The sequence below is a fragment of the Pseudophryne corroboree genome, chromosome 6 (genome assembly GCF_028390025.1).
Source record: "Pseudophryne corroboree isolate aPseCor3 chromosome 6, aPseCor3.hap2, whole genome shotgun sequence".
NCBI lineage: Eukaryota > Metazoa > Chordata > Amphibia > Anura > Myobatrachidae > Pseudophryne > Pseudophryne corroboree.
In genome coordinates, this window is record NC_086449.1 from 347,517,688 (window position 1) to 347,530,990 (window position 13,303).

The 13,303-nt window shown below is 45.2% G+C and overlaps 1 protein-coding gene across 2 annotated transcripts in view; it reads right to left on the reverse strand.

Moving 5' to 3' along the window:
* Positions 1–13,303, reverse strand: part of DAPK2 (death associated protein kinase 2) — a 191,919-nt gene that overhangs the window by 2,841 nt on the left and 175,775 nt on the right. For both annotated transcript variants that reach the window (XM_063926550.1, XM_063926549.1), the window contains one exon: positions 4,481–4,633. In XM_063926550.1, the coding sequence (XP_063782620.1) occupies positions 4,481–4,633 (153 nt within the window). The remainder of the gene's footprint in view (positions 1–4,480; positions 4,634–13,303) is intronic.

Below are 13,303 nucleotides of genomic sequence, written 5' to 3' on the forward strand. Positions count from 1 at the left end.
CTCCAGGTTTCATTTACAAATATATGTATATCATATATATATATAGAGGTCCAAAAGGGAAGCAATTAAAGGCACTCAGAGGGGCAAAAAATACAGCACTCAAGAGATCTAGATGAATCGACGTTACGGAGCTTACGCCCCTTTATCAAGACATATCATACACAGATATCATGATATGTCTTGATAAAGGAGCGTAAGCTCCGAAACGTCGATTCATCTAGATCTCTGAGTGCTGTATTTTTTGCCCCTCTGAGTGCCTTTAATTGCTTCCCTTTTGGACCTCTATTTCACTGTGGACTAGGGCACCGGGGCCCGTTGATTTATACCGTATGAGTGCCGGCTGACAAGGGATTGTATATATATATATATATATATTAGCTAAGCACCAACAAGATGATATTTTATGCATATAAACATCTTGCCTTTGGAAGTGATGAAAGTAAGTTCTTTAATGAATTCATTAATTATGTAATTAAGAAGTCTTAGAAACTGTCTATGGTGCATTTTTCAGATGACGCTCTGATCACCGGGTCAGTCCTTGCCCAATACCCCCATCTATCCCCCAGTTCAACATCAGGTGCACCAGTAAAGGAACATTTCTTATGACAGCCCAGCTACACTAGTACAGCTACCTAGCCGTGAAAAAGAAACAGCATTAATCCTTTTCGCTGATTGGCACTGTACTGCTAGCTCGAAAGCTACCATCTATGAACCATATAGCTATCTATAAACTACCTGTAGGGCAAAAACCCTACATATGACTCTAGCAAAGAGACATCTTTAACATCTTATAACCCAGTGAATATTATGAATGTTCCTGCTCAATTACGTAAAAAAAAAGTCTGATGTTTTTCCAGTTCAAAGAAAGGTTTTATCTTTATGGGAGTTCTCCTGTATGCAGGGGCAGATTGGGAACTGAAAGTGGCGCTGGAAAAATTTGTAGAAGTGGCCTCACATGGGCAGCAGCAGAGGTATACCGTGTAACCATGGCAGCAGCACCACCTCTCACATGTCAACAAACAAAACAGGCCCTACATGCACAGCAGCCCACCGGAGATTCGTAACACCACTAAGCCCCGTGAGCCCTAAGGTTAATCCGCCCCTGCCTGTATGTAGAGTATGGATAAAAAATTGCCTGCAGGAGGAGAAATTCTGACAGCTAATTTGGAATTAATAGGATCATCACTGCTGGGAGGTCATGGGCGGGATGTACTAAGCGGAAAATGCGGTAAACCCCCTGTTTACCGCATTTTCCTGATGTACTAACCCACGTCCGGCATGTCAGCGCCGCGGCAGGGTTCGCCAGCTTTAGCTGGCGGTAGTCCATAGAAGCCTATTGGCTTCTTTCTGCGGCGCTGTGTGAGGGATCCGACCGGATCCCTCCCAGCATGCCCTGCGGCCGCCCCCGTCACCCCGCGCATGCGCAGACTGACTTCTGGGGCCGAATCCCGGAAGTCAGGCTGCCGCTGTGCATCGCGGAGGACAGCTCTTATCGGTAGAGCTGTCCTCCGCAATGCTGATCGCATATGTTAGTACATATGCGATCAGCATCGTGGCGCAGGGCGGCGATGGGCGGCGATGTACATTAGTACATCCCGCCCCATGTCTTTACTGGATCTCACTGCAGTCCCCAGACTCGGGTTACTTGGGTATGTTTTTATCCTAAAGGCCTGATTCAGGGCCACACACAATGCTGATGATCACATAGTTGAGCATCTCTTTACTACTGCACAGGCACGAGAACTCTATAAACTCCTACAGCGCATGTATTACACAGTGTACACACAAAGGAGCAGTTGCCACTGAAATGCACAGCATGAGAAAGGTCTTAGAAAACTCTGGGCATTCCTGGGGATGACTGGGAGGTGAGCAAACAGACGCACTGAGATATCAGTCTTATGGGCACTACGGGAGTGTTGCAGGTTATTGAAATTTTGCGTAGACAAACAATCAGTTATTTACATAGGAGGCCATTCTCAGATGGAAAATCTGCTCCTGCCATAAGACTGATGCATGTTTCCATGGTGAGACCAATAGCGGCATCAATAGATGCCACCAGGCAGTATTACAGAATCTCAGGTCTTGCACAATTATACGCATGGATGTACAGCAGGGAAGGGCTTAGTAGTAGATTTGTATAAAGTCACAGGCAACCACCAAAAGCCGCAGCCGCATATGTGTTCCCCTCTGAATCAAGCCCGAAAGGCCAGTACTCACTGGCCGATGCGGAAGAGATGTGTGCTGAGCGAACCGCTCAGCACACATCTCTCCCGTCGCTCAGCACAGCGCGATGTGTGCTGAGAGTGCAGGGGGAGACGGGGGGCCGCTCATTTCACCCAGCGGGTGAAATGAGAGACCCGCTAGATTGGCCTGCACGGCAGGCCAATCTAGCACCAGCGATAGCGATGCGCGGGGCTGCGCATCGCTATCGCTGTAGGGGGTACACACGGAGCGATCAGGCTTAAAACCTAAGCAATCTAGTAAGATTGCTTAGATATTAAGCAGTGATCGCTCCGTGAGTACCCCCCTTAAGTGTATAAAACAGAAAGATATCTGCTGTGGACACATTACAGAGAAATGATAAATTCAGATCTAGGGCACTGGAAGAACAAAGGGAATTTAAATTCAGGATTCTTTGTAGAATAGAGAAGGTTTCAATTTAAAAATAACCACTGAAGCCAGAGACCTCTCAGTATATAGACAAAATCATGAAGTTTTCTTATAAAATCACAAGGCATATGGAAAGCACAAAGGAATTTAAAAAAACAGAAATAAGAAAAAGTGTTTGAGTAAAGACCGACAATGCTAGTGTGGCATCTGGGAGAGGTACCAGGAGCTAGAAAACACATGGATACGTATACCAAATATTCAATGAATAGTTTCACAGGGTTCAGTAACTCATCCTGATCTAAAATAGTTTAGACTAGCCACATGCATCCTAAACAAATACTGAGCAGTTATTGGAAAACAATCAGGAGGGCTGGTAAAACTGGTAGCCTGTACATTGTTTTCTGCCTGGGTTTTTAGTGAAAGTGGCGCAGAGAGAGGGGCGGGGAGAGGGTACAGATTACCTGGGCCCGGCCATGCCAGGGGGGCCCTGGCCAGACCACACCAGCGGCCATTTTTTTCTTTATTAAAAATCAGCAGGCGGGCAGCCGAGCGGTGGATCGCGCCCTCCGTGTGTAAGTTTGTGTCACCTGGCTGTGACTTCCAGCCACGCACCACTGCTAAGGTCTCCCTATGTGTGTAAGATTCCATAAATGTGCATCAAATAAACATTCTACTTGCTCTCCCAGAGGAAAGAACATTTGAGCTGTGTATAGCTTGTATCAGTCATGAAAGTGTGGTCACATGGAGACAGTGTGTATTGCAGGTAGCAATGTTATGTGTGTGAAATATCTATCTATCTATCTATCTATCTATCTATCTATCTATCTATCTATCTATCTATCGCTATATATAGAGATATATTATATATGCACACACATATATATCTATATGTATGCATCTCTATAGATATTTCAATATAAATAAATCTATATGTATACACATAGGTAAAGAGACATAGGTATCTGTGTATATATGTGTTTATAGGTATAGCTATATAGATGGGATGGTATCAGGATCCTGGCACTTGGGATGGGAGTGGTCAGAATAACGACAGTGGCATCATGACACGCAGAATTCTGACAACTGTATTTTAACCCTACCCCCCAATCCTAACCCTCCCTAGCCGCAGCCTGACCCTACACCCCCCTTCCCCTCCCCCCAGCTCCCTGCAGTTTAACCCTAACATGCATCAAATAAAGTTGTTGCACTTTCATCTTTGGCCGTTTCATTATAACATCTAATTACATCCAGCTAGCAATGCAGCTTTTATGGGGCTGTCCTGCCATCCTAGTAGTGAATACTTTTGTCCCAGCTGCTGGGAGGTATGCCATACTCCTGTGAGTGGGTGCTTCTCATGTGCTAGACACGCTCCCAAAGAGGTGTGGCCATGCCCCCATCATGCTGTGGTCACATCCCTCCGGGAAGGGGGGCCCAGGAAGTTGTTGTACCGGGGCCCAGGATTTCTCTTGGCAGCCCTGACTGAACATACCATTTGGCTTTTGATAGATATTAGTACACAGTGTGGGTCATTTACAGATCTGTATTTCTGTCACTGAAATGCCGACACACTGCCACACAACATCTACAGTGATGCAGAATCAGGTCCGCACACAACAATATGCATGGGAACCACATAGGCCCATTCTCTCACATAAATAGTTATACTGCGTATTCGCATTTCTAGACAGTATTTTCTTGGAAACATTTTTCTTGGTATATGTATCTGTTAAAAAACTGCATGGTATAGTCATTCTAATTGTGCATTTGCATATTTTGTAGGATTCATTTTCATGAGTTTTGTAATTATAAATTGTATTTTATATGTGCTTAGAAAATCTGTATGAACACTTTTTCCCTAGTTACTTGTTACCTAGTGTCTTTCACAAGCAGCTTTCTGATGAAGTCTTTGGCCAGATCGCTGGTATGGCTGAAGAATTCTTCATCAAACTCATAGTTGACTGCTGTAATGTTGGAGAGGGTCTCCTGCTTGTTCTCTCCCAAGAAGGGGGACGCGCCACTTAGCCTGGTTAATGGATGAAATAGAATACAGAAACAAATCATTGATTAACAATGTATGGTTTTTTTTTTATCTGTTTGGACAAATAGTGATGCAACATAAATACATTATTGTACAGGCCATTAAAAAAACCTCTCCATTTGGCATCATATTAACTAAGATATTACTAAACTATTAATTATAAGAACAATTAACACTCTTCTGTAAAATATAAGTATCTTACAAGTCATTGAGGAGTACTATGACCATATAAAAACACAAGGTCACAGAACTAGTAGGTGAACTGTGACATCCTAAATAATTTACATTCATTATTATTAATAACAACAACAACAACAACAACAACAACAACTAAAATTGGAGCTTGTATAGCTTGAACTGTATATCCATTGGTGCCCTGCCTTTACTGACAGATGTGTACTCAAACACATAACATTTTCAAATTGAGTCATGCAACACGACTATTCTCCAACAGTCTATTATATACACTAATGCAAATATAAGTGCGGACATCCAGGACTGATCTAGACATTTGTGGGCCCCATAGCAACAAGTTGTAAGTATCTTTTCACATAAGCTCTCTGTACTGATTGTTAGAATATCACAGTTCCAATGTATTTGATGAAAACTGCAATGTTTTCAATGTGTCAAGCTCCACAACAGTATTTTCTTATTTTTATGTTGGAGCTGGAAGGCTCTAGTTGAGGCCTGGCCAACCTGTGACTCTCCAACAGTTGTGAAACTACAAGTTCCAGCATGCTTTACCAGCTGATCGGTGGGAGGGCATGCTGGGATTTGTCGTTTCACAACAGCTGACAAGCCACAGGTTGACCAGGCCTGCTCTAGTTGATGCCATCTTCACATGGCATTTGCAGGCATGTTTGTGATGTACTGTAGGCTAGAGAGATCTTTCTTCTCTGAGTGTTTCCTTCTCACTGGTTGTGTCCCCAAACAGACCTATGAGACTAGGACAAACACAGATGACATTGATAAGGCTGAGACCGAAACAAGTTTGCACAAAGGAACACCATGGGTTGCTACGGGCACAAAAGAGGTGACACTAACATTATTTATTATTTATTTATTAACAGTTTCTTATATAGCGCAGCAAATTCCGTTGCGCTTTACAATTACCAAGAGCTCACACCCCTTTGCAGGGTGAGATGTATGATGACTGTCACATCAGGAGATTCTTGTGTCCTACAAAGATGATGCTAGTGGTTCAGTGGTTGGCGCTTAGTGCAGGAAGCTAGATGGCCATATATAGTTCTTGCGCATGAGGTAGCACTGGAGTAGTAGAGCCGATGCTGAGTTATCAAGTGAGTATGCAAAGAAAGGAGTGTAACTGGCAAAGTACTCCGGACCAGCCTGGAACCGATTGGAGTAGAACAGAAGTCATACTGGGACTGACACCTGGTTCTTGGTCAGACAGGAACAGACTGGAATGGTACAGAAATCAGGCTGGAACTGACACCTGCTTCTTGACCTTGACTGGAACCGGCTGGACTGGTACAGGAGTCAGGCTGGAACTGACACTTGCTTCTTGACTCGACTGGGACTGGCTGAAGTGGTCCCAGTCCAGTCAAGAAGCAAGTGTGGTCCAGTCTGGTCAAGAAGCAGTACGGGAGACAGGCTGGAACTGACACTTGCTTCTGGACTGGAACTGGCTGGACTGGTACAGAAAGGCTGGAGCTGACACTTGCTTCTTGACCAGACTAGGAGCAGCTGGAATGGTCTCAGTCCGATCAAGAAGCAAGTTTGGTTGAGTCCAGTCTGGTCAAGAAGCAGTACAAGAGACAGGCTGGAAGTGCCACTTGCTTCCGGACTGGAACCGGCTGGACTGGTACAAAAGTCAGGCTGAAACTGACACTTGCTTCTTGGCCAGACTGGAACCAGCTGGAATGGTGCAAAAGTCAGGCTGGAACTGAAACTTGCTTCTTGACTGGACTGGGACCGGCTGGAATGGTACAGGAGTCAGGCTGGAACTGACACTTGCTTCTTGACCAGACCGAAACCGTCTGCAATAATACAGATGTCAGGATGGGAATGACACTTGCTTCTTGACCGGACTGGAGACGGCTGGAATAATACAGAAGTCAGGCTGAAATTGACACTTGCTTCTTGGACAGGCTGAAACCGGCTGGACTGGTACAGAAGTCAGACTGGAACTGACACTTGCTTCTTGACTGGACTGGGACCGGCTGAAGTGGTCCCAGTCCAGTCAAGAAGCACGTGTGGTCCAGTCCGGTCAAGAAGCAGTACAGGAGACAGGCTGGAACTGACACTTGCTTCTTGGCTGGACTGGGACCGGCTGGAATGGTATAGGAGTCAGGCTGAAACTGACACTTGCGTCTTGACTGGACTGGAACCGGCTGGAATAATACAGAAATCAGGATGAAATTGACACTTGCTTCTTGGACAGACTGAAACCAGCTGGAATGGTACAGAAGTCAGGCTGGAGCTGACACTTACTTCTTGGCCGGACTGGAAGCGGCAGTAGTGGGTAGCGGAATGTAAGGTACCAGTTGCAATTGATAAGTGTTGATACAAATGGTAAACTGAAAACCGCAGGAGCACTGGGAATACAAGCAATACTGGAGTAGGCTGTAACTTCCGGGAAACGCTGGGAAACAGAGCTTCTGAGATCAGAATCTGAAACGCAGGAGCCTAAGAATGCAGCTATGGATAGCAACATTGCTTTGGGCACCTGCTGAATAACCGTCCAGTCCTCTTATCCCACCAGCTGAGCCGGAACTGGTGGAGCGCGTCAGCTGCCCACTGCGGAACCTGTGAATCAGGGAACTGGAGTCAGCTGACTGCAAGCAAGATGACAGCGCCTAGCAACCAGAGATGGGACTGTGGGGTACACACAGGAGTTATCGGGGTACACTGGAGGCAGCAGGAGACGCCACGGGAGTGGAAGAGGAATCGCCCACATGACTTCTAAAGGCTAACACACCAGTGTGCTGGTAACTGCTGATACGCAATACTCCAGGTTCTGACAATGATTACACTGGTTGCTGATGAGGTTCAGTTATACAATATGTATGTGGAACTGGATTTTAAGTAAGAGTGTTTAAGGTGCATTTTTTAGGAATTAAAAAGTTACTATACTATGCAATGCATCGCCTTTAACATTTTCTTTTGGGTGCTTTTGATACAAGGATATATTTGTACACTTGCAAAAGTGAAGGAGCTGAATGGAGAGCTCTTCCAACAAGGAGACCTTCAAGTAAGAATTACATTGAAGGATACTGAATTCTTGTAATAAAAGTTTGATCAAGGTGATATAAAAAGAGAACATTTCAGAGGCGGAGTTTATTCAGATAAGCTAAGACTGTGTCTTCATATATTTTCCTTGTACATAAGACATCACTATGCACACACACACACACACACACACACACACACACACACACACACACACACACACACACACAATCCAATTGCCCGGCACTCCAACGATTTGCTATAATTACATGCTGTGGTGCCCACTTAAGCTTGTTTAAGCTATTTGCAGATGCAGTATTTAAGAGGCACTCACCAGACTGAAGGTCAATTAGAATAAAAGTCCTGTATTGGAATCCTACGTTTCGGGGCACAACCCCTGTCGTCAGGGACAGCATGAATAAAACCAGTGCAAATACACATGGATACTTATACCAACATCCAATATACCAATCAGTGGCCGTGAGCTACTCACCTGGTGAACGCCTCCCGCGCCATCTCTGGTTTTATTCATGCTGTGCCCTGAAATGTAGGATTCCAATAAAGGATTTTTTTCTAATTGACCTTCAGTCTGGTGAGTGCCGCTTAAATACTGCATGGATATATATATATATATATATATATAGTATCTGGATAATCTGGCACTCTTGATAATGTCCAACCGCCTGTGTGCCCTTGTCCAAACATAAATACTTGGTAGAGTCAGAACTAATGGATGTTCAAGACGGACACGGCACTCCAGGACTCAGTGTAAATGAATTTTAATATTCCAGCTTGGTCAACAACCTGCAACACTCCCGGTCCGGGGTGTAAATATCCACGAGTACCAGTGGTGCAGTATGCAAGATATAACTTTAATGCACAAGCATGTTACATACGATGCAGCATTTCGGGCCACACAGGACCCTTCCTCAGGTCGTGCTGGTGCTTACAACAAACAGGTGAACAAACATACATATAACATAAACTTACCTATATAGCGTCCCCATGCCGGCATCTACGATCTTGGGGCAGCGTGGAACTTCCAGTCAGGACGAGGCGCCTGGGAGATGACGTCATCAGGAGGCGGCGGTAACCACAGCAACCCGATGCACGGAGTTGCTGACGCTGTTCCCGGCCGTTCTGCCTGGCAGGGGAGGCCATATCTCTATAAACATATAAAGCAGTGGTGAAATACCATAAAAAAGGTGGAAAAGTGTAACACAAAATATTAAAAAACTAGTGTGCAGCGCTGGTGCATAGGATGAGTCGCACACACTGCAACATGCACCCCGTGCACCAGACGCCGCTACCTACAGTTACACATGGTCATAAAGAGATAATAAACAATGAAGATTACTGGCATACGATAATGGAAGATAATATACTATAATATATATAATAAAAAATCTGTAAACAAAAGCTAACGTCCGTATGGATAATCCAAAATATACTATCGAATAAACACAACAACCACACTAAATCAATTAATAGATGTTAGTGCCACCTAACTGGAATTATCTATATTGTAAATAATTCCAATTCATTTTCTCATTTAATCCTAAAGGTTGTAACGTGTTTAACTTGATGATCCATTTAGCCTCTAGTCTGTGCAATGCCAGGACTCTGTCTCCTCCTCTCGGTAACTCTGGAATGTGGTCAATTATTTGATAGCGGAGTTCAGACAATGTATGGGACTTGGCACAACAATGTCTGGACACCGGTTGTTCATTAGAATTACCTGCTAATACCTGGCTAATGTTGGAGCGATGTAACGCCATGCGTTCACGTAAGGTGCGGGTTGTAAGACCCACATACAATAATTTACATGGACAAATTATGTAATAAATAATGTATCTAGTCGTACAATTCAAAACATGCCTGATGTTGAATTTATGCTTGGTTACTGCATGTATAAAGAAAGATCCTGTGATCAACGCTGAACATGTAATACAAGAAGGGCATCTATAACAGCCTGCCTTTTTAACTGATCCAAAAATACCTGGTTTGGGGGTATAATCAGTGATGTCAGTTTTAACTAACAGGTCACGCAAATTGCGACCTCTTTTATAGCTCGTCATGACTTGAGTGTTTTGAAAACACGGTAAGATTTTATCGGTCTTAATTATAGGCCATAAAGCTTTACTAGCACGGGGTATAATGGGACTGGCAGTAGAATGTCTCGTGGACCAAATAAACTTATTGTGATCCTGCTTACTCTCAGGTGGTTCTTGAAGTATATTTGCCCGATCTTGGCTCATCACCCTATTTTTAGCTAACTCCAAATCCCTAATATTATAACCACGATTCTTAAACTTACTGACCACAGTTTCTAATGCATCCCCTAGCTGTTCGGGATTGCTGGTAATGCGAGCCACCCGTAGCATTTGCGAATAGGGGAGACCCTTCTTCAACGCTACGGGGTGGTGGCTACTAGCATCCAGCAGTGAATTGCGGTCCGTGTTTTTGTAAAACACTGTGGAACTCAATTTTCCATCCGTCAAATGAACTGTGACATCAAGGTAATCAATCTTATCAGGTCTACAGACAAAAGTAAATTTAATAGGCCCTGGTGTCTGATTAATATTATGCATCATTTCATGGAAAGAAACATAACTCCCCTTCCATAACATAAATAAATCATCTATATGCCTAGTGAACCATCTGATGTTGTCACTGTATATAGCATTGTCAAAAAATAATTTCTGTTCCTGATCAAACATAAATACATTGGCGTATATGCTGGTGCCACGCTACTGCCCATGACACAACCAGCTCTCTGTAAATAAAATATACCGTTAAACAAAAAATAATTTTTAGTAAGAACCAATTCTAAATAAGAATTTACTTACCGATAATTCTATTTCTCGTAGTCCGTAGTGGATGCTGGGGACTCCGTCAGGACCATGGGGTTTAGCGGCTCCGCAGGAGACAGGGCACAAAAGTAAAAGCTTTAGGATCAGGTGGTGTGCACTGGCTCCTCCCCCTATGACCCTCCTCCAAGCCTCAGTTAGGATACTGTGCCCAGACGAGCGTACACAATAAGGAAGGATTTTGAATCCCGGGTAAGACTCATACCAGCCACACCAATCACACTGTACAACCTGTGATCTGAACCCAGTTAACAGTATGATAACAGCGGAGCATCTGAAAAGATGGCTCACAACAATAATAACCCGATTTTTGTAACAATAACTATGTACAAGTATTGCAGACAATCCGCACTTGGGATGGGCGCCCAGCATCCACTACGGACTACGAGAAATAGAATTATCGGTAAGTAAATTCTTATTTTCTCTGACGTCCTAAGTGGATGCTGGGGACTCCGTCAGGACCATGGGGATTATACCAAAGCTCCCAAACGGGCGGGAGAGTGCGGATGACTCTGCAGCACCGAATGAGAGAACTCCAGGTCCTCCTCAGTCAGGGTGTGCCCCTGACCAAGTATCAGCTCGGCAAAGTTGTAAAGCCGAGACCCCTCGGGCAGCCGCCCAAGATGAGCCCACCTTCCTTGTGGAATGGGCATTTACATATTTTGGCTGTGGCAGGCCTGCCACAGAATGTGCAAGCTGAATTGTACTACACATCCAACTAGCAATCGTCTGCTTAGAAGCAAGAGCACCCAGTTTGTTGGGTGCATACAGGATAACAGCAAGTCAGTTTTCCTGACTCCAGCCGTCCTGGAAACTATATTTTCAGGGCCCTGACAACATCTAGCAACTTGGAGTCCTCCAAGTCCCTAGTAGCCGCAGGTACCACAATAAGCTGGTTCGGGTGAAACACTGACACCACCTTAGGGAGAAACTGGGGATGAGTCCGCAGCTCTGCCCTGTCCGAATGGACAATCAGATATGGGCTTTTTTGAGACAAACGCCGCCAATTCTGACACTCGCCTGGCCGAGGCCAGGGCCAACAGCATGGTCACTTTCCCTGTGAGATATTTCAAATCCACAGATTTGAGCGGTTTAAACCAATGTGATTTTAGGAATCCCAGAACTACGTTGAGATCCCACAGTGCCACTGGAGGCACAAAAGGGGGTTGTATATGCAGTACTCCCTTGACAAACTTCTGGACTTCAGGAACTGAAGCCAATTCTTTCTGGAAGAAAATCGACAGGGCCGAAATTTGAACCTTAATGGACCCCAATTTGAGGCCCATAGACACTCCTGTTTGCAGGAAATGCAGGAAACGACCGAGTTGAAATTTCTTCATGGGGCCTTCCTGGCCTCACACCACGCAACATATTTTCGCCACATGGTGATAATGTTGTGCGGTCACCTCCTTCCTGGCTTTGACCAGGGTAGGAATGACCTCTTCCGGAATGCCTTTTTCCCTTAGGATCCGGCGTTCAACCGCCATGCCGTCAAACGCAGCCGCGGTAAGTCTTGGAACAGACATGGTACTTGCTGAAGCAAGTCCCTTCTTAGCGGCAGAGGCCATGAGTCCTCTGTGAGCATCTCTTGAAGTTCCGGGTACCAAGTCCTTCTTGGCCAATCCGGAGCCACGAGTATAGTTCTTACTCCTCTACGTCTTATAATTCTCAATACCTTGGGTATGAGAAGCAGAGGAGGGAAGACATACACCGACTGGTACACCCACGGTGTTACCAGAACGTCCACAGCTATTGCCTGAGGGTCTTTTGACCTGGCGCAATACTTGTCCAGTTTTTTGTTCAGGTGGGACGCCATCATGTCCACCTTTGGTCTTTTCCAACGGTTCACAATCATGTGGAAGACTTCCCGATGAAGTCCCCACTCTCCCGGGTGGAGGTTGTGCCTGCTGAGGAAGTCTGCTTCCCAGTTGTCCACTCCCGGAATGAAACACTGCTGACAGTGCTATCACATGATTTTCCGCCCAGCGAAAAATCCTTGCAGTTTCTGCCATTGCCCTCCTGCTTCTTGTGCCGCCCTGTCTGTTTACGTGGGCGACTGCCGTGATGTTGTCCCACTGGATCAATACCGGCTGACCTTGAAGCAGAGGTCTTGCTAAGCTTAGAGCATTGTAAATTGCCCTTAGCTCCAGTATATTTATGTGGAGAAAAATCTCCAGACTTGATCACACTCCCTGGAAATTTTTTCCCCTGTGTGACTGCTCCCCAGCCTCTCAGGCTGGCCTCCGTGGTCACCAGCATCCAATCCTGAATGCCGAATCTGCGGCCCTCTAGAAGATGAGCACTCTGTAACCACCACAGGAGAGACACCCTTGTCCTTGGAGATAGGGTTATCCACTGATGCATCTGAAAATGCGATCCGGACCATTTGTCCAGCAGATCCCACTGAAAAGTTCTTGCGTGGAATCTGCCGAATGGAATCGCTTCGTAATAAGCCACCATTTTTCCCAGGACTCTTGTGCAATGATGCACTGACACTTTTCCTGGTTTTAGGAGGTTCCTGACTAGCTCGGATAACTCCCTGGCTTTCTCCTCCGGGAGAAACACCTTTTTCTGGACTGTGTCCAGAACCATCCCT